The sequence below is a fragment of the Lynx canadensis genome, chromosome X (genome assembly GCF_007474595.2).
Source record: "Lynx canadensis isolate LIC74 chromosome X, mLynCan4.pri.v2, whole genome shotgun sequence".
In the NCBI taxonomy this organism is placed as follows: domain Eukaryota; kingdom Metazoa; phylum Chordata; class Mammalia; order Carnivora; family Felidae; genus Lynx; species Lynx canadensis.
This window is the reverse complement of record NC_044321.2, coordinates 17357282-17378859: the sequence shown is the minus strand read 5'-3', so window position 1 is coordinate 17378859 and position 21578 is coordinate 17357282. Positions and strand designations below refer to the sequence as shown.

The following is a 21578-nucleotide window of genomic DNA, read 5'->3' as shown; positions in this document are numbered from 1 at the left end:
ACTAGTAGCATCCTGGTCTAAGCCACCATCATCCCTTACCTGGATTATTGAAATATCTCCTTACTGCTCTCCCTCTATTTTTAACAAAAGAGCCAGAGTGATTCTGTTAAAATATGATTTGAGTCATGTCATTCCTCTACACAAAACTCAAATGGCTTCTCATCCCATTTTGAACAAATGCCAAAATCCTTGCAAAGAACTTGAAGACCCTGTATGGCCTGGCCCCTTTGCCTCCTACCCCTACTCTTGCTAACTTTGCTCACCACACTTGCCGTACCTAGAGCATGCCAAGTAAAATCCCATCTCAGGGCATTAACTCTTGTTGCCTTTGTCTGAGATGTTCTTTGCCCAGATGTTGTTGTGGCTTATTCTCTTAACTTCTTCAAATCATTACTCAAAAGCTTCCTTTTTAGTAAATTCTTCCTATGCTTCCCTATCTAAAATTGTTATTCTCATTGCCCTCAATACTTCCTGTTTTCCATCCTTTATTTTTTTCCTTAGCACTCAGCATTATTAAAGTACTTAGGGGCACCTGGGTGGCTTAACCGACTGACTCCTGATTTCGGCTCAGGTCATGATCCTGCACTGCTTCAGAAGTTTGGGCCCTTCCCTGCATCAGGCTCTTTGCTGACAGCTTGGAGCTTGCTTGGGATTCTTCCTCTCCCTCTCTCTCTGCTCCTCCCGTGCTAATGTTCTCTCTCTCTCTCTCTCTCTCTCTCTCTCTCTCTCTCAAAATAAATGAATAAACTTAAAAAAATAAAGTATACTTATATTTCTTGTTTATTACTCAGCCTTCCCTCCAAATGTAAATGGCATGAAAGAGGAATTCTATTTTATGCACTGTTTATCTTTTGGCTAGGACAGGGCCTAGTACAGAGAAAGTGCTCAATAAATACTGGTTGAGTGAATGGAAGCTGAGCAAACCATCAGTAAAGAGCAAGGATGTAGTATTTATTTTAAAGTTTATTTGAGAGAGAGAGAGAGCACAAACAGGGGAATGAAAGAGAGAATCCCAAGCAGGCTCTGTGCTGCCAGTGCAAAGCCCAATGCGGGACTTGAATTCATGATCCCATGAGTCATGACCTGGGTGGAAATCCAGAGTCCGATGCTTAACCAACTGAGCCACCCAAGTGCCCTGGATGTAGCCTTTTTTTTTTTTAAGCCTTATTTATTTTTGAGAGAGCGTGAGCAGGGGAGGGACAGAGAGAGAGAGGGACAGAGAATCTGAAGCAGGCCCATGTGGGGCTCGAACTCATGTACCATGAGATCATGACATGAGCTGAAGTCAGACACTCGACTGAGCCAGTCAGTTGCCCCCTCTGCCCCCATGTAGTCTTAATTAAAGTCTTAAAGTGATTGTTTTAACCTGAAGAAGTCCTTCAGCAGGGGATATAAACAAGCTAAGTATCCTTTCTCCAGTAATCCATGTATAGGTCTATTCTGTACTAGGCTTTCTTTTGGTAGGTAAGAAGTATTCCTTTTTATCCACTCTCCTTTAGCATTACTTGCACTGAGACAGTCTTAGTGCACTTAACAGTTTAAATTTGAATTCAAGATGTGGCTGGCAAAAAGACATTAAATCTGTGTCAAAAGATATATATGCGAATAATTATATGATGAATTATGAATGGACATGTTGAAATCATAATTCTACCCATAAAAATAGAATGTGCTAAAATAAAAGGCCATTATGAAAGTATTGTTGATCCTCTACTTAACCATGGCAATGCATGCAATAGTATTCTGTTTGGCTATAAAAGATCCCTTTTTCAGACATTTGCCTGAAAAGACCATTTATCTTTCATTTTGTCCACAGATGTTCTGTTCAAACTCCATTCCCCCCTCTTTTGGATGAGGAAATGTGGGGGAGGGTAATTTGGGTCATTCTTATCCTGAAACTTTCAGAAGCACTTATTTTAATTGTGGAAGAAAATGACAGTTTCTGTGTTACATTTTGAAAGCTCAGCTACTATTAAATTCTTCTCAAGTTGCAAATTGCCACACTTATGGAAAAATTTGCAATCAAAATACTCTCTTGTTGCAATATAGCAACTTCCTCTTACTGTAATTTTCTGCAAAGTTCCAACATTTCTGCAGTGACTAGTCAAACCAATAGCTTATTTTCTTATACATAAGAAAAGAAGGTGCTTAGCAATTTGAAACACTTGGGATAAATGATAGCTACTTTCACCTATTTAATTTTTAAATAACAAAGCCTTTGAGAATTAAATATTTCACAAAGAAAAGTATTTTGCCTTACTTTCTCATTAATGTCCGTTGGCAGAAAAAAGACCTAAATATAAGGAAGTGGGGTGAGATTTTAATCGGACTGAATATTAAATCAAGAAATCTTCCACTTACAAGAAATAACAGCACAGAATTGAACACGTTTCCTGTTGGTGGTAGCCTCGCATTCTGGTGCTTGAGAGGGAAACTGTGAAGTGAGCAGAAAGGGTAAGAGACACTGCTCACACACGAGGTCTCTGAGTACAGTGGGGTGAGGTTGCTCTCGGTTCTGTCAATAAAGCCAACCCGACTTATGTTGACTCAAAATGATTCCACATGCACTCAAAAAAATAAGAGTGTTTTTAAGAACATTAAGCATGCTAATAAATTATCAGTCAAGTAACAATAAAAAGGCAGTAATTGGCAAGGGGAATCTAGAGGTCAAACTCATTAGGTTGGGCAGAATCTATGTTTCATCAAAAGAATACACTGTACATCAGACTGTGAAGGGAGTCTTATACAGGATCTTATACAGGATCCCATAAGGTGATTCCACTTTTCCTATGGGGTGGTAAGGTGGGACGAAGAGTGATTAATGGTGAGGAGCTAAGAAGGGTAACAAGAATCATCGCCCTTGGGAAACAGGAACTGTCATTCTTGGATCACAATAATTATCATTTACTGAAGGCTTCTATGTCAGGCATAGTATTAGGCACTCTACATCAGTTATTGATCTTAATCCTTACAATAAATCTTTACAGTTGTTATCATTAACCCCATTTTAAAGGAGAGAAAATTGAGACACAGATTGTGTAAACAACTAGCTCAGGACCATAGAGATAGTGCAGTTAAAATTCAAACCCAGGTCTGTCAATCCCCAAACCTATTCTCCTAAGCACTCTGTGCAATACTGCCTCCCAAGTAAGTATTCTGTAGTCATAGTAACAATGTGAGAGTAAAGAAAAACTGATTCTGACACGATGACTTTCACTTAAGAAAACCTCTCGTGACATGTGATATAAATACACTGCTATGTGAACGAAAGGATTCTACATAACAGAAAGATATTAAGGGTAACACCTTTAAATTAATGGAGATAATTCAAACTGGAAACATTTTATCAATTTCTAATTTTCATGCTTTTGTCAATTTTAATTAGCAAGTTAGATTGCTCTGTGGATTAAAATAAAGATTTGCAGGGTTTTTCTTTTTTTTCTGGCGACCATTAATCAAAATATTTTCATGAGAGGAAGGCTCATGTTAACATTTTAATTTTGCAAACGAGATAGAAACTAACGTACAGAAAGGTAATAAGGCTCAGCCAAGTTAGACAAGGATGGGACTGCAATAACATTTTTTTTTATATATATGAAATTTATTGACAAATTGGTTTCCATACAACACCCGGTGCTCATCCCAAAAGGTGCCCTCCTCAATACCCATCACCCACCCTCCCCTCCCTCCCACCCCCCATCAACCCTCAGTTTGTTCTCAGTTTTTAACAGTCTCTTATGCTTTGGCTCTCTCCCACTCTAACCTCTTTTTTTTTTTTTTCCTTCCCCTCCCCCATGGGTTCCTGTTAAGTTTCTCAGGATCCTACCCTATGACCCTGCAATAACATTTTATTCAAATCTATTAACAGTGTTAATTGAGCTCAGTGCAATTAAAAAACCCTATGTCAATACTGATGAGGAAATCAGTGATCCAAATAAGGCAAGCCTGCCTCTCCACTAATTCTTTACCCAGGAGAAATCTCTTGCAGCTGATTCATTGTGTTATGCAATTTTTCACCTGATACACTGCTGATTATTATGCAATGCCTAAAAATTACTTGGTTTACTTTCTCAAGATGTGGTTTTTAACTACTGCATTAGTTTCTATGAAGGCAGAAACCATCTGCTTTAGCTCACCATGCTATACTCAGCTCCTAGCACAGGATGTGACATAAAATTATCTGCTGAAAGCATGAAATCAAACAGTTACTAGTCACCTATGTGTGCACGACACTGAGGCTATGCATTATGGCATTTCATATGTAATCTGACAGCACATTCTGTCCACTCTCCCTTCAAAACATATCCAGAGTGCAACCTCTTCTCAGCACTTCGACTTCAGAGCCCAGGGGTAAGCCACTGTCATCTCTCACTGGAATCAACCAGATCACATCTTCACTCTCTGTGCCCACACTTGCCTCAGCCCCTTCAGTTTATTCTCAACACACCAGCTGGAGTGACACACTTGGAAAATTTATATTTCACCAAGAATGGAATGCTTTGTACCACTGGAGCAACAATGTGGTAGGAATCAGGAGACCTGACTTCTAGTTCTTCATATTCTAGCCCATATTCCAGCTCTATGATTGCAGTCAAGTCACTGAACTATTCTTGACCTCTATTTCTTCATCTGCAGTGTTGGGGATTTGGACCAAATGCTCTTAGAATATCTCTTAGATCATTAACTGTACATGATTCTGACTTTAAAATGAAGGGAAAAATAGCCATTTTTCCTTAGTCACTAATGTATATCCAATAACTGATGTTTTAGGAATCATGTATACCCATAATCAGTGTCATTCTTAATACTTAATGCTAGATTATTCATTGATAGGCACTTAAGTTTACGCTAAAGCTCCACTATGTATGGAAATAACTTCTTGCCAGCCATATTACATACAGCTATTTTGGGGTGCTTGATTAATGTGTATAATGAACACATATTTTGCACAAGATGGAGGCAGATAGTCTAAACAGGTGAAAAGCAGAGCTAGGGCAGTTCTTGCTCCTGACACTTCCATTTAACAAACTGTCAACATCTAGGTGTCAAAGAAATCAGGGTAGGCTCACCCATCTTTTGTGACAAAGAAACCTTTATGATCAGAAAAAACTGAGAGAACCAGATTTTCCTTCTGAAGACTACTTAGTGACAAGGAAATAAATTATATGTAAAAGAAAAGAAAAATAAATAATATAAAAATAGTCACCTCTATGAAGATGCACAAAGCCTAAGAATCCCAAATGAAGACACTGTATATGGCATGATAATGATGTCAGCAATGATATTACTGAATCATAATTATTGAAAAATTTTCCTGGCTATTGACTTACTGGCTTAGAAGAGTATGAAACTAACCAGCTTTTTCTGGATACTTTTATTTTTAGGTTTGTTGCTCTGATATATTGTAAGATTTTCCCAACATGAAATTTTTGCCATGTCAGTGTAATGGATTCCAAGAATGCTAGCTTTTATCTAAATACCTTTATGGCTAAGAGTATGTTTTTATTGAGCTCTTATTCTGAGATTGTTGCTTTTATAGACTAGACAAACTCTCCAAGACAACCACTTCAAATGTTTCTACATCTGCCACTTTTGCTGCAGTTTCCTTGATCTGGAGATTTTTTTTTTTTTTGTATCAGAAAATCTTTCAAAGAGAATACTGGGTAAAAATAAAAATTAAATTTAAAAAGTTTTATAAGTCATTCTATATGATAATAAAATAGTTGAAAAGGTAAATCATACTGTTCCTTCTCTTCCATACTGAACCATCTAGTAGCACACAATTTTGAGACTAAGAAAGCAAAACTGTTTTTATCTAACAGAAGGGAAAGAAGGACTTGATGGGAATTTTTTTTAATTCTGTGTTTGCAGCAGGAATCAAATCATCATTATGGTATCAATTTACATTGCATTTTCCAGAGTCCTCTCTGCAGTGTTACACTCATCTTGTAAATGAGAAGACTGAGTAAGAGAAAGAAAGCAATTTATGCAAGCTCAGATATGAAAAATTAGATTTCTACAGGGCCTGATGTTTGCTGCCACTTCTCTAGACTGGTTGCCTTAAATGTACCTAGACTAGGTTTGGCTTGTTCTCATCCCACTGGTGAGGACATTTTGGGAGTATGGTTGAAGGAAAGATACTAAGAATATTTGTGTACTATTGCAGTGCCAGATACTGTATCAGATATTTTCCATACATTGTTATCACAGGGAGCCAATGCTTTTAGCCAATTATAAAAACATATATGGGGGAGGACACAAAGGAGTAGAAAACACAGTATCCTTAAAAATATTTTCATAGTAAACAAAGAATTGGATTTCATACGGTTGTTTCTTAGGGTAGTCATCTGATTACAAAATGAGGACAGGATGCAAAATGCAACTATGTGAAGGAGATTCACCAAGTGGCTAAGGTAACGTGGTCCAGGTATCAGCTTTGTGGTACTCCTCCTCAGAGTATGCAAAGAGATTCTTTAAGGAACTGTTAGACATATTGTATTAAGTACAAACCCCTTCAGGTAGATTAGACATGTTATCCTAATTATTACTTCTATTAGTCAATTTCTTGATTGAAGATAGATAAATGACAATTTGAAGTTGGATTTTCCAGTATATGCTTTGGAAGATTAAGTCAGTGGGCTATAGGGATGATACCTTCAGAGAGGTGGGCTGTCCCTTGAGTTCATTCCAGATTTATGATAATTTAGAATTTTTCACTTTACCACTGATGTTCATACGGGCTGTCCTTAGACAATTTTCAAAGAAGATTTAACCTGGTAGGCACCTACAGTGGCCACAGAAAAGGAAACCTCAGTGTGCTGGCTTCCTCCTGTGCCACTTTAGCAAAGTTGGAAGTATGTGTTTCAGAATTCCCTTCTCTATATGGTTCTAGTTTGGGTTGGCCACAAATAAATTTGTGTGAACTTTGGAGAACACAAGTGAGGCAGCAGCCCTTATGCTCTGAAGGTTGGTGTAGGATGTCAGTCACTGCTGTGGCTCACATACATTGTCACTGTTCAGCTGCTTGTTCGTATGCATGAGTCAGCAGCTGAGCCCACAACTTCAGCTCCTTGAAGTGCTGGACTGGGAGCCTGTGAATCTCCATGGTGGAAGGCATCAGCTTTGTTGTTGAAGTTGGAGGCAAGGCTCAAGTTTGTGCTCATGGGTTCTAGTTTATCTTGCTCTCCCTGGCTTCACATCCAGATTTTCTTCATGATCACTGGCTGTGCTGAGGCATCTTAACCAGCTCCTCAAATGAGTAAGATCTAGTCCTTTATTCCATGTCACTTAGTGCTTCTTCCCTGATTTAACCCTAACTGCTACACTCATTAATGTCCAAAGAAAACACACGTTTTAGTCCTAGAAAGCTTTCTGATTTGCTCGACAGGAAGTTAATTCCCTTCCAATGTATACAGATTAATTTCTGTTCCATATGGCATTAAAATAGTTACTATGTACCCAGTGCAGTGAAAAAAACTTTATACACAACATATGATTTAATTGTGAAATAGTCATGTTAGGTAAGTATTATCCTCTTTTTACTGATGAGAAACTGAGGTTCAGAAATGTGTCTAGGTTCATACAGCTGACTTCAAGCTCATGTTCTATATGTACAGCATTATTCTTGGCCATCTGAATCTCAGAAAAAACAATTCTCTTCTTTTATCCAGAGGAGGTTAAATACTAGAACCACTCTCTCTTGAGGCCACTCCAAATTTATAATAAAAGGAAATATGAGAAGATAACTTAATCTACTCTTTCTTATAGGAGGAAAGTTTGTATCTAGTTAATTTAAAATTATTTTCACATTAAGAAAAGGAACTGAAACACTGATATATTTCTCAACATGGTTTTGGGTTCAAGCCTATTAGGATCCTGTTCTTGGCTTAGCCTGATATTTGCAGAGATGTTAAAAAACAGATTTAGCAATATAGTTTACAACTGAGATTCTAGGTTGAGTCAGTGACCTTTGGCCCACTGCCAGTTGCTGCCTGAGCCAAAAGCCAATGAAGAGTCCATGAAGGCTGCAAACAATTTAACACTGTTTTTCAAAAAGTTACCTTCAAGAAACTAGAACGGAACAGTAGTCAACAACTGTGCCTTAAACTTCATTGCCATACCAGGTATGGGCCAAGAGATGCAGACATGTAGTCTGGGATATCGGACAAAGGGCTAGTATCCAAAATGTATAAAGAGCTCACCAAACTCCACACCCGAAAAACAAATAATCCAGTGAAGAAATGGGCAGAAGCCATGAATAGACACTTCACTAAAGAAGACATCCAGATGGCCAACAGGCACATGAAAAGATGCTCAATGTCACTCCTCATCAGGGAAATACAAATCAAAACCACACTCAGAAATCACCTCACGCTAGTCAGAGTGGCCAAAATGAACAAATCAGGACACTATAGATGCTGGCGAGGATGTGGAGAAACGGGAACCCTCTTGCACTGTTGGTGGGAATGCAAATTGGTGCAGCCACTCTGGAAAACAGTGTGGAGGTTCCTCCAAAAATTAAAAATAGACCTACCCTATGACCCAGCAATAGCACTGCTAGGAATTTACCCAAGGGGTACAGGAGTACTGATGCATAGGGGCACTTGTACCCCAATGTTTATAGCAGCACTCTCAACAATAGCCAAATTATGGAAAGAGCCTAAATGTCCATCAATTGATGGATCGATAAAGAAGATGTGGTTTATATATACAATGGAGTACTACATGGCAATGAGAAAGAATGAAATATGGCCTTTTGTAGCAACATGGATGGAACTGGAGAGTGTGATGCTAAGTGAAATAACTCATACAGAGAAAGACAGATACCATATGTTTTCACTCTTATGTGGATCCTGAGAAACTTACCAGAAGACCATGGGGGAGGGGAAGAAAAAAAAAAAAAAAGAAAGGTTAGAGAGGGAGGGAGCCAAAACATAAGAGACTCTTAAAAACTGGGAACAAACTTGAGGGTTGATGGGGGTGGGACGGAGGGGAGGGTGGGTGATGGGTATTGAGGAGGGTACCTGTTGGGATGAGCACTGGGTATTGTATGGAAACCAATTTGACAATAAATTTCATATTTAAAAACAAAAGAGGAATCTTTGGATGAGATTTGTGTATACATGGCGAATCACTAGGCCTATAGTTTTGTGGAATTGGAGGATGCTAAAACCATCAAGGGGGTAATACATTTTAGGAGCTGAGTGAAGAAAATAATTTGATATAGATTATGGTCCTTCAACCAGGAGAGGCTTTAAAGAGTTCTAGGGGTAAAATAATTTTACCTGGCATTTTATTAGACTTGACATGTTTGATTAAAGGAGTTATGATGGTGAAGTAATGTGGGTGAGATGATTATCAGAGCGAAAAAGGCCTACTGCCAACAAAATTTGAGGAAATTTTTCTGCGGCTAGAAAGCTGGACGACATAGGTCTACAACATGAGAGAATGGGGCTTCTTTAACCTCTCTGATCAAGGCAGGTATATCTCCAAATATTGACCTTAACAACAAGTCAGAGACCTCGCCTCAGAATTTAGGTTTTATTTTTCCAAAGGCAACAAGGAATTTGTAATAAGATTCAAATCTAATAAATTTCAACTCAGTAATTCCTAATTCATTTGTTTTGTGTCCTGTTTTGCATGATGCCTCACTAATTAAGCCAGATTTGGTGTTGTGCTTCCTGACAGCCATTATCTAACCAGGAACTAGCAGAAGGAAACCTACATTTGTTCAAACATGAAACCGAAAAGACTGGCTTCCATCTAAAGTAGTGGGTCTTAACAGTTTTTGACTGTGGCCCCCTAAGACAGACCAACAGACTCGATGGTCCATTTGTCCCCACTTTATGACAGTATAAGTACCATGTGGTCTGGATGATTCATAGTATCATTTTTAGAAAATCGTGTGTAATGTGAATCATATACTAGAAGGTAAAAGAGCAAGCAACCTAAAACAAACTAAAACCAAAAGTGATGAAATCTAATCATAGTTTATAGTGAAAAGGAAACAGCAACCAAAAACTACAGATAACTTAAAACAAATCCTAATGACATTATCAATATAGCATTCCACCTGAAAATGGCAGGAACCTGAACTGTCTACATTTGTTCATGCTTGTATAGTAATAGCTCAATTACACCCTCAGCTGCATGGATACCAGGTTTCTTGGAGAAACAGTGAGTTAGAATATTCGGTAAACTCTATCAATACATTATTTAAGATTATTTAATTTGTAACTTTTTACAATTATATTGTAGGTTACTAGTAAGCAATATCCAGTCACAAGTGAAAATGAAAGTCTGTGAAATGTGTTATTTCCCCATAAGAATCACTGCATCAAGCCTCAGCCAGTACTTGAAGAATCACTGCTCTGGTAAAATGGCCCAACAGGAAAGGCTTTTCACAGTCCAGGTTGTTCCTGTGCAGGGCTTTGCTAAAACTACTCTTTAAAAACAATTTTTTTTAACGTTTATTCAATTTTCAGAGACAGAGACAGAGCGTGAGTGCGGGAAGGAAAGAGAGAGAGGGAGACACAGCATCCCAAGCAGGCTGCAGGCTCTGAGCTGTCAACACCGAGCCTGATGAGGACCTTGAACCCAGGAGCTGTAAGATCATGACCTGAGCTGAAGTCGGACGCTTAACCGACCAAGCCACCCAGGTGCCCTACTCTTTTTTTTTTTTTTTTTTTTTTTTTTTTTTTTTTTTTAAAGAGTAGACTTTTTTTTTTTTAATTTTTTTAACGTTTTTATTTATTTTTGGGACAGAGAGAGACAGAGCATGAACGGGGGAGGGGCAGAGAGAGAGGGAGACACAGAATCGGAACAGGCTCCAGGCTCTGAGCCATCAGCCCAGAGCCTGACGCGGGGCTCGAACTCACGGACCGCGAGATCATGACCTGGCTGAAGTCGGACGCCTAACCGACTGCGCCACCCAGGCGCCCCCCTAAACTACTCTTAATATGACATTAACACTCTATAAATAATCAAGTCATCCATAGGGAATTAAAGAAAACATACAAATGGGAATACAAAATGTTTATAATGTATATCAAACATGTCTGCATGCACCCTGGTGAAGAAAACATCATGTAACACTGTACTACGGCTGCTGTCCAAGTGAGTAAAGTAAAAATGCAGAAAAAGTGGTTGTTATAAACAACTGTTAGGTCAGAGATGGCTTTTTAGCCACCAAAATTTATTTGTTTCATTGATCCTGAAACAATGCAGCCAAGTCAGGTAGTAATTAGACAAACTAACCTTTATGAATACAGATAAATTTCATTATAAATGTTTATATCTTGACAATATAGCATAGTTTGCATCATTGTGATAATAGGTCTGTCTTCTCTAATAGATGGTAAGACACTTATGAGTAGAAATGGCGTTATTCACCTAAAAATGTGAAATTTGGAGCCACACTGCTTGAAGTCACATCTTAAGTCTGCTACTTTCTAGCTGTGTGACTGTAAGTAAGGTAAACTCTGTGTTTCAGTTCTGCAAAATAGATATAAAAATAGTAGCAACCTCACAAGGTCAATTTGAGGATTCAATGAGATAATGTGTATAAATTCTTAGGATAGGAACTGAGAAAGCAATCAATAAATGTTAGCCCTCATTAATAGCAGCATTTGCATTATTATTAGTTAATATATATTCTACAGTATTTAGATTGAGCTTTACACATGGTTGATACTACTAGAATTGCTGTAGAGTTTCTGCTAAATTATGTTATTTATTTTTTTGAGGGGCAATATAGAATGGTAAGAGGCACAGTGCTAATGTTCAAATTCCAGCTGTACCACTTGCTATTTATTTAATCCATGTGCCTCAGTTTCCTAATCTGTAAAATGAGAATAACACCAGCACCTTCCTCATAAGGCTGTTATGAAGATTAAATAAGTTAAGATTTATAAACTACTTAGAATAGTGTCTGTTTCATAATGTTAAGTTAAAAAAAGTCTTTTGACCGTTCTCCACCTCCTTCCTCCAGGAGTTCCACCAAAAATACCTTCACAAGTTGAAGAGGATGGATAAAAGTAATTATCAGAAGTAAAACAACAAATGAATGTTTGCTGTTATATCCTAAGACAAACCATATAAATGTTGGAATGTTATGAAAAGATTATCCAGATTTTTGAACACCTACTCTAAATCTATTTTAAATTAATCAGTTTATGAAAGTATACCTGCATGTTGTCTGGATCCATAATCAAATTTTACTTGTTCTGGCATGTCAGCATGTAGATTTAAAATAAATTATTATTTTGTTTATGGATTTAGTACAGCAGCTTTAATGTGAGAGCAAGTTGTCATATGTATATCTTATCAAGGAAAAAAAAGACCTGAATCTAATCATTCTTTATCTAAAGGGTTTTATTTTTATTTTTTTTTCAATATATGAAATTTATTGTCAAATTGGTTTCCATGCAACACCCAGTGCTCATCCCAAAAGGTGCCCTCCTCAATACCCATCACCCACCCTCCCCTCCCTCCCACCCCCCATCAACCCTCAGTTTGTTCTCAGTTTTTAACATTCTCTTATGCTTTGGCTCTCTCCCACTCTAACCTCTTTTTTTTTTCCTTCCCCTCCCCCATGGGTTTCTGTTAAGTTTCTCAGGATCCACATAAGAGTGAAACCATATGGTATCTGTCTTTCTCTGTATGGCTTATTTCACTTAGCATCACACTCTCCAGTCCCATCCACATTGCTACAAAGGGCCATATTTCGTTCTTTCTCATTGCCCTGTAGTACTCCATTGTGTATATAAACCACACTTTCTTTATCCATTCGTCAGTTGATGGACATTTAGGCTCTTTCCATCATTGGGCTACTGTTTAGAGTGCTGCTATAAACATTGGGGTACAAGTGCCCCTGTTCATCAGCACTCCTGTATCCCTTGGGTAAATTCCTAGCAGTGCTATTGCTGGGTCATAGGGTAGGTCTATTTTTAATTTTCTGAGGAACCTCCACACTGCTTTCCAGAGCGGCTGCACCAATTTGCATTCCCACCTTATCACTACATTTCAATTTCTCTCTCTCCCTCTCTCTCCCTCTCCCACTCCCTCTGTCTCTGTCTCTCTCTGTCTCTCTGTCTCTCTGTCTCTCTGTCTCTCTCTCTCACACACACACACACACACACACACACACACACGCACACACACTGCTGTCTGGCTTTTCTTCCTGTGCTCTCAAGGTCAGATGAGGGCTTTGGTAGCTAACAACTCCTACATTTTCAGACAGAGAATCAGTGAGTAGGTAAAATAAAATTACACTCTTTTCAAAAATACTGTAACATGCTTGGCAGAAAGGTATATTGCGACCTCCATAATGAGATGGTAGTGATGAATAAGAAGCAAGAACGAAAGCAGAATTTAGTAATGTGGACTAGATAAACATGACAGAGGATATTCAGAGTCCTAGGACTCTCCTCTGGCACACGGAACACTGAGCCTATGGTAATAAGTTCCTGGGAATTCCCATTATGCATACATTCCAACTGAAGTCCTGTTTGTGCTGAGCAGGGCTGGCCTAGGACATGGAGGTAGCTGTTTGCAGGCTGAGGACAACAATGGAGATATCCTGAGACAGGCAATGAAGTTATTGTCACATTAACTCATGCATTCATTTATTCATCACATGCTTACTGAGCATTTATAAGTTACTATACCTATATTAGGTGTTGAAATATAATGCTGAACAAAATGGGAAAGCTATCCTTTTCTGTCATGCATGTGGACATGTCCTCCCTACTATGTACAAGGGAGAAAGACACTTGGCAGACAATCACATAACTAGGCATATACTTACAAATCATAAAAAAAGGTTTTGAAGAAAATATAGAGAGTGCTAAGAGATTGTAATAGAAGAAGCTGATTTAGTTTAGGGTAGTAGTAATCGTGCAAAGCCTCTCTGTAATTTCACATTTAGATAGAAGTCAGCCAGGAGGGGAAAAAGGGGTAAAAACAGTTTCAGTATAGGGCACAGCATGTCAAAAAGTAGATGATCAGGGTGGTTAGAGCATAGTGAGTGATTTCCTTTTAAGTAAGTTTAAGAAAAATATATAAACTGGAATAACAAATATATGTAATTAATAAAAATCTGTGTATTTTACAATACCACAGATGTCTCAATCTTCTCTATTATGAAATAAACATTTCTGCTATAATTGCAAAGCGCAATGAGTCAAACAGTAAAACCAAACTGTATTTGCCTTGTTTTGTGTATTTTTATTGAGCTGCCTTCCAAAACAGACTACTGGGGATTATAATCTGGTTCTGCTTAGAGGGAACCCCGTCTTCCCTCTCCGCCACACACACACACACACACACACACACCATTCTTTTCATAAATTGTTTAAAGGGTATTTAAAATTGATATAATCCTGCCATTAAATTCAATTAAATTTTCTCTAAATTTGAACCCAGAGCACAGGGAGTTACTATATTACAACAGAGATAGCAGTCTATGAAACTCAGTACTCAGGTTTCATAGTCCACTTCCACTTCAGCCCCATTCCATTCAAAATGGCTGTGCTATCCAAATGAATAACTGTAAGAATGAAGATGAGTGGTTCATCATGAAGGTGATGAAATACTGATATTGATCTTCTGTTTTAGGACAATTTAACATAAGGAAAAATACTTTAATTTTTAAATAGGTGTGTATAAACAAAAACAACCAAGTATTCCTGCAAAATATAAAAAGCAATCATTTAAGTGTATGTTGTTTTGTCTCCAAGGTCCAGGCAATTTTAATTACAATCTTCCACAGTCTCAGCAATATATCATGCCAAATAACTACTTGTGCTTTATAACAGCAGTGCCTCTGTATGTTTTTTCTGAACTTAATAAAAAATAGGAACACAGAGCAAAAGAGAAATCTGGGTACAAATCAATCCAGGTACTGAAAATGTTATCAAAATCAACATATGAACGCACATGTTTCTTAAACTTTTTGAAAATTCATTCAATTAGTTGTTAAAGCATAAATTCATTTGTGTAAGGAATCCTACCATGCACAGAGAAGCAGGGTAGAGTGTGCAAAGATCACTGGAGTAGGTGATCTGGGTTCCAGTCCTTACGCTCACACTTTTTGCAACACAGTTTTGGGTAAATCATATAATCCTTCTGAGTTTCAGTTTTGTCATTTGCAAATGCGGTTGTTATGAGGTTTGAAAGACAGTAAATGTGGAAGCTCCCTTGATAACTGTCCTCAAGGGAACTCAGAGCCTAGTGAAAACCTCACTAATAAATGTTTTCTCCTTTGAACGTTGGTTATAGGCATTTGAACATTGGTTAGGCATACATTTTGGGGCTAGCAATTATTTTAAAACAAGGAATAGAGTTAGAAAGTGTCAATACTTCTACTACGGGATTAGTGGGTCAGTGTTACAATGCAGGACTCCCCTGCTCCCCACTCCCTGACATAATTAACAATATTACTTACATGCTGTCCCTCTGTCAAAAGTTAGTTGGGATAAATATCACCTGTCTTGGAAATACCTTCTTACAGACTCTGGACACATTAATAAAAGTAGGAGGCAAAAAGGAGACTGATTTCTTTCTTGGAATAATCTTCTAGAAGTGAAGTTACTAGACCTAGCTCTTGATAACATGTAACTAAATAATGCCCTTCAGAAAAGTGGTAACAGTTTATATTCCTCTACAATACTCAATACTCAGGGATATTCCTGATTACCAGTTTGATTCACTTTTTACTATATTCCATAAGGTAAAACCACAATCCACAACATTCATCTATTTTCTTCCCTCACAGTATACTACTATCCAGATGTGCACGACAGGATGGCACAGGGGGAGTGTTTAAAAGTGCCTTCAATGGCTTACTGCTGCTTTTAGGATAAATCCAACCTCTTCAATAGTTTACATGCTCAGGGTGAAGTGGCCTCTTCTTCCTTTTTGAGTCTCATCTCTCACTACCAACTTCCTTCTTGAATAGATCAGCTGTCTCTCATGTTTAGGATTTTTGACTGGAGCACTAGATTCTAGAGGGAGCCTGGTGTTCAGACAGCATTTCTGACAGTGAGAGCAAAAGTGGTCCCCTTCATGCAGCTAAGATTCAGACTGACTACGAATGTTTGTGGCAAATATAATCATTTGATTTGTCAGTCACTTAGGGGAGCAGGTTTTGAGACAGGCATTATTCTCTTAGAGGGGAAGACGCTTGGAGAGGGTACAGAATGAATACCTAGGAGTGCTAACTGCTCTCCTACTTCAACCCAAATAAATGAAGATATTTTTCTACACTCTAGTTTTATGAGAGAGCTATAGAATAAGAAGATGATTTAAAAGATTTGCTGAGAAAAGTAATTCAAGTATAAATGATTAAATCTTTCACACTTTATATACCTAGATGGTATACCTTCTACCATGTGGCAGATTAAAAATTTTTAATATTCTGATCACCAAGAAGAGTTGTTGAAATTACTTAAAAACTTGTAATCCATGTTTTTTAAGGGTTCCTAGTAAGAAGCTACAGTTACATTGGCACAACAAATTCCCTTTTAATGAAAATGGCATACAATGGGTTGATTTTGTTAACTGAATGTTCTGGCTAACAAGATTCTCAGTCTCCACAGTGCTACTGTCCTACTTTCTCATCATCTACCTAGCCTGGGTATAATGGCTTTGACTTTGGCCTCCTACCTCTTCATTAGTGCTATGCAACAGAGGGATACAACAAGCCACTCTCATCATTTCAGTCCCCAGTTCAAAATTCTTCAATAATTTTTTTTTTCACTGCAAGAAAGAGCCTAAGTACTTTATCTTGAAATTCCTGATCTAAGCCCTGCCTACTTCTCTAGGCCCATCTACTGCCCCCTCCTCATGTGCTTTCCCTCTGTTTTTAGTGAACTGGTAATTCTGAGCATCATGAAGTCCCTGGAACATACCATATTCTAACACAAGAGAATGTGGTGCACCTCCATATACTTCTCCCCATACTACTGCTACTTATCTTTCACTCTTCACACAAACACTCCCCATTCTAAATCTTTTCTCACTTTCCCAGAAAGCTAAGGCTGCCCCCCTCCCCTAACCCTCCTACACTTCTTGTACCCACCCATTACAACAATCAATTTACATTGGAACTCTTGGTGTTTCTTTCTCTCCATTATAATAATGCGCTATCTATGTGTTCTCAGTTTTGCCTTGAGCACCATGCTCCAAGACTAATAGGTAAGAGATGCTCATTTTTATTTTTTTAGTTTTTGAAATTTTTAAATGTTTATTTATTTTTGAGAGAGAGAGACAGAGAGAGAGACAGAGAGAGAGAGAGAGAGAGAGAGAGAGAGAGAGAGAGAGAGAGAGAGACAGAGAGAGAGAGAGAGAGAGAGAGAGAGAGACAGAGAGAGAGAGAGAGCATGAGCAGGGTAGGGTCAGAGAGAGAGGGAGACACAGGATCCCAAGCAGGCTCCAGCCTATGTATGAGCTGTCAGCACAGAGCCTGACACGGGGCTCAAACCCACGAACCATGAGATCACAACCTGAGCTGAAGTCGGACTCAACTGACTGAGCCACCCAGGTGCCCCAAGAGATGCTCATTAAAAAAATTTTTTTTAACATTTATTTATTTTTGAGGGACAGAGAGAGACAGAGCACAAGCAGGGGAGGGGCAGAGAGAGACAGGGAGACACAGAATCGGAAGCAGGCTCCAGGCTCTGAGCTGTCAGCACAGAGCCCGATGTGGGGCACGAACCCATGAAATGCAAGATCATGACCTGAGCTGAAGTCGATGCTTTAACTGCCTGAGCCACCCAGGCACCCCGTGATGCTCATTTTTAAATGAAATCATGAATATATTAAAAATCCTATCTTTAATTTGAACTTGATAGCCATCCATTTACTATTTATTATTTTAGGTGATTAATCAACTAATTAATTATCATTCTCTGTCACTTTGAGCCTATGATTTCATTAAAAAATTGAACCTGGTACAACATATGAACTCACTGAACAGATGAACTAAAGAACAAATCAAGCCATCAAAGTTTTTTAAAAATTTTCTAAACTTAGGATCTTTTGTGGAAATCTGGCAAAGGGATAAAGATACAAAATCTGGAATTTACCCCCAAAGAGTCATTTGCCAGGCTCCCAATAAAAGCTGTAGCACAGAGTCTTTGAAATTTTACTTACGTGGTATAGTGTGGTCTCCGGCACAGGCGTGCCCATGATGTCCTGTCTCAGTGCATCCATTTGCAAACTAGGTAGCAGTGAATAGTGAGTTGGGCTATTACTCTTATCACTCTTCTTTTTAGACTTCTTCCCTGTGTCCTTCTTGCTGTTTCTCTGAAACATGTATTCTTCTTGAGCAATTTTTTCATTGCTCATATATCGGAGTAGAGAGTTTTCTATATAAAAACAGATAAATACACCAATATAAATATGCAACTTTCCAAATTTACCATTCTCTCCTAATTGTGCTATTAGATGTCATTTCATAAATGTAACTGGATTATTTATAAAATACCTACGTAGTGAAAATATAGAGAACCTTAATTATTTGGGATCATAGGGCAATCAGAAATAGCCTATAGATTATTTCTCCAGATTTTATCTCTGGACCAACTACATGAGAATCACTGAAGCTTGAATCAGTAGTTCTGGGTGTGTGGCTCATACAATTTTTAACAAGTTCCCCCCAGTGGGATTCTGCTAAAATTGATGACAAACACTGACTTCTAACTGACTAGGTAGCATTTTTGGACAACTTAAGGCCCACATTCTGAATCAGGAAACTCAGTTCATAAAATCTATGCTTACACTGATAGCCAGCACTTAGAACTTCATAAGGCATTTTTCTCCCAAGATAGCACTATCATATGAACTCCCAAAACAGTGACTCAGAAAAAGCGTTTCTCTTTTTATTTTTTCTTGATTAATTCTATAAAACAAATGAAGTTAGAAACTAAAGTTTGGAAAATGGAATGAATACATAGATGTAAAGGAATCTGTCAATGTTCCTGTATTCACTAACATTTTCTGAAACGCTCACTCCATAAAACCAGTGTTGAATAGACTAATAAAGCAAATATTCGTGCTTGGTTATCCCTGTATGGCAAATTCTGTACAGTGGCTAGAAATAACAGGCAAATGGGTTCAATATTTATGAAGGAAGCTTAGTGAGCTGAGGTTCTATGAATACTTTTTTGCTTTGTTTTATTTTTTATCTACAACTTTATGGCTCTCTATTTCTGAAAGCAGAAGTAGCCTACCATATCCACAGTTGGTCAAATCCCACTTTGTAGTGAGACTTTCAGCGGCTCTCTTTACGGCTCACCTCAATAGCAGGACAAGTGAACATAAAAACTTACTTTTGGTAGATACTTCAAGTGTAGCCCACCCCCAAGTAAGAAGATAACCCTGAACAGCAAACAGAAGAGAAAAAAAAGCAAAGCATTTTTTTTCCATTTCTATATGGTTTTCATTAGAGTCACTGGCCCAGTTTCCATTAGCTTTACTCATGTATGTCAATGCTCATTTTAAGATTTTACTAATACAAAAGTAATGAGTTTGCATTGCGGACCAATGGGGACTGATTACAATCTCTTCCTATTCACTGAACTTAACTCTTTTATGCAGTTTCACACTTCTGACCTTGTTTTCCAAATAGTAACTTTCAAATAACAATCAGATATTTATTTTTTAACAGTGTTCTTATCTACCCTGAATCCCTTAAGAGACATTCAGAGAAGATATATATTTAATACCATATCAAGATAGTTAAATGCTGGTCTGAGTTGGTTTGGGTGTATCATAAAGTCAATGACAGAATGAAGTTTTCCACTGAAGCCATAACATCCTATTTAAAGAACATTTAAATTTGCTTTTTGTTCCAACAACCCAGCCTACACTGAAATTCTAGAACACTTACCTCTTCTACTATCTCTCTTCATCTTATTTGGATCTTCATAGTCCCCCACCCAATTATATTCCACTGGCATAGATATAGGTCGTAGCTTGCCTAAACACAGAGAACAAAATTCACATCACATTGTTTTTCTTCCCCATGTCCGCTCAAACTTAACACTGATTTTTAGCTACAGTCTGCAAAACACACTCACCCATATGCAACGTTATGGTTGGCATTTGTGTAGATGAAAAATGTGTGTTTTGAGCCAGAAGGTGAAACTGCCCGTAGTAATTGGCCAGATGATAATGCAATCTTAAGGCATTCTTTTATAAATAATTAAGAATAGCCTAGGTTTACTTTCTTAGGAGCCCTTGACTTTAAGTGTAAGGTCCTTTACAAAGAGTACATTCTTTTAGGGATTTTACTTCATCTTCTGTCTTGTTCTCCAATGCCCAAGTGCCTACATCTTGATAGCCAATCTCCAAGATACTAGCCCCTTGCGTTTAACCTGCCTGCAAGGACATTAATCCACTGTTTCATGTTGAAACACTACAATGCTAACTTCCCATCTTGTCTGCCCCCCAACTCCTGTCACAATACATTCTGGATATACCACCATGCTTCAGCAATATGGTTAGATTCCCTTTTATGGACTATAGCTGGCTCTCTCCCCAAGCATCTCTTTTGCTATTGTGAACAAGTCTAGTTTCCAGATCCAAGTAATCACTGCTTTGGTCTATTCTGCTTCCCCTCTAGGTCTATATTCTTACTAAACAGCATTTTACTTTAAGCAAGCAGAACTCATGGCACAGACTTCAAGGATAACTTTTTGGTGAGGCTTCAGTGTATTATTTTTGACCAACTTGAAATTCCTGAAGCACAAAAGGGTCAAAGAAAATCATACAAAACTTTAAAAAGGATACCGAGCACAATGCCTGGCATAAAATAATTGCTAAATACTTGCTTTAAATGAAAAGCAAAGACACACACAGGACTGGATCATAACAATGATTTTGATGATCATGACAACAGTACTAACTCATATATCAATACTAAGGTGCTTTTATAAGTATTAAATTGTTTAATCCTCATACTTATGAGAAATATATTATCCTTACCCTCATTTTACCAGATGAAGAAATTGAGACAAGTTATGTAACTGGTCCAAGGACACACAGTTGGGAAGTATGTACTGCCAGGGTTGAAACTTGTGCCATGATTCTTGGGGACTTCAATATTCACCCTCCAATACTCTGGTCACTGAGTTTCTCGAGGTTCTCTCCTTCTCCCTTTCCCGTAGTCATATGCTTAATCCTGTCCTCTCCCAAGGCTGTAATCTCTTCAAGTATCCCACTTTTCACTACCACCTTCTGCATTTCTAGTGCATCCCTACAGCACTCCAAGTCCAAATATCCTCCCCCTTAGTCTACTGATCTTCTCACCTTGCGACACCTCTGGGTCACTGTATATCCTCTTCATTTCCCTCCTTGCCCAGCTAAATTTCATGATCAATTACTATGATCAGTCTATGTATTTAAAAAAATTCCATTAGGAGACTTCTAATTCTGCTCCTACAGAAAATGTAACCTTATGGATTTATATTATGTACAATGAATGATAGAGTTTATGTAGTATATTTTGCTAAGCTCCTGGAAAATCTGAAAATGAACTAGATATGATAAAATTATAAATGAGCCAAAAAAATGTA

General features: G+C 38.0%; 1 protein-coding gene across 4 annotated transcripts in view; it reads right to left on the bottom strand.

The window, feature by feature from the left end:
- CNKSR2 (connector enhancer of kinase suppressor of Ras 2) overlaps window positions 1-21578 on the bottom strand; it is a 311777-nt gene that overhangs the window by 73453 nt on the left and 216746 nt on the right. For 2 of the 4 annotated variants that reach the window (XM_030305850.1, XM_030305852.1), the window contains 2 exons: window positions 19892-19981; window positions 18154-18368 (listed from right to left, as the gene is read on the bottom strand). In XM_030305850.1, the coding sequence (XP_030161710.1) occupies window positions 18154-18368; window positions 19892-19981 (305 nt within the window). The remainder of the gene's footprint in view (window positions 1-18153; window positions 18369-19891; window positions 19982-21578) is intronic. The other 2 variants (XM_030305851.1, XM_030305853.1) reach the window with 1 other exon arrangement.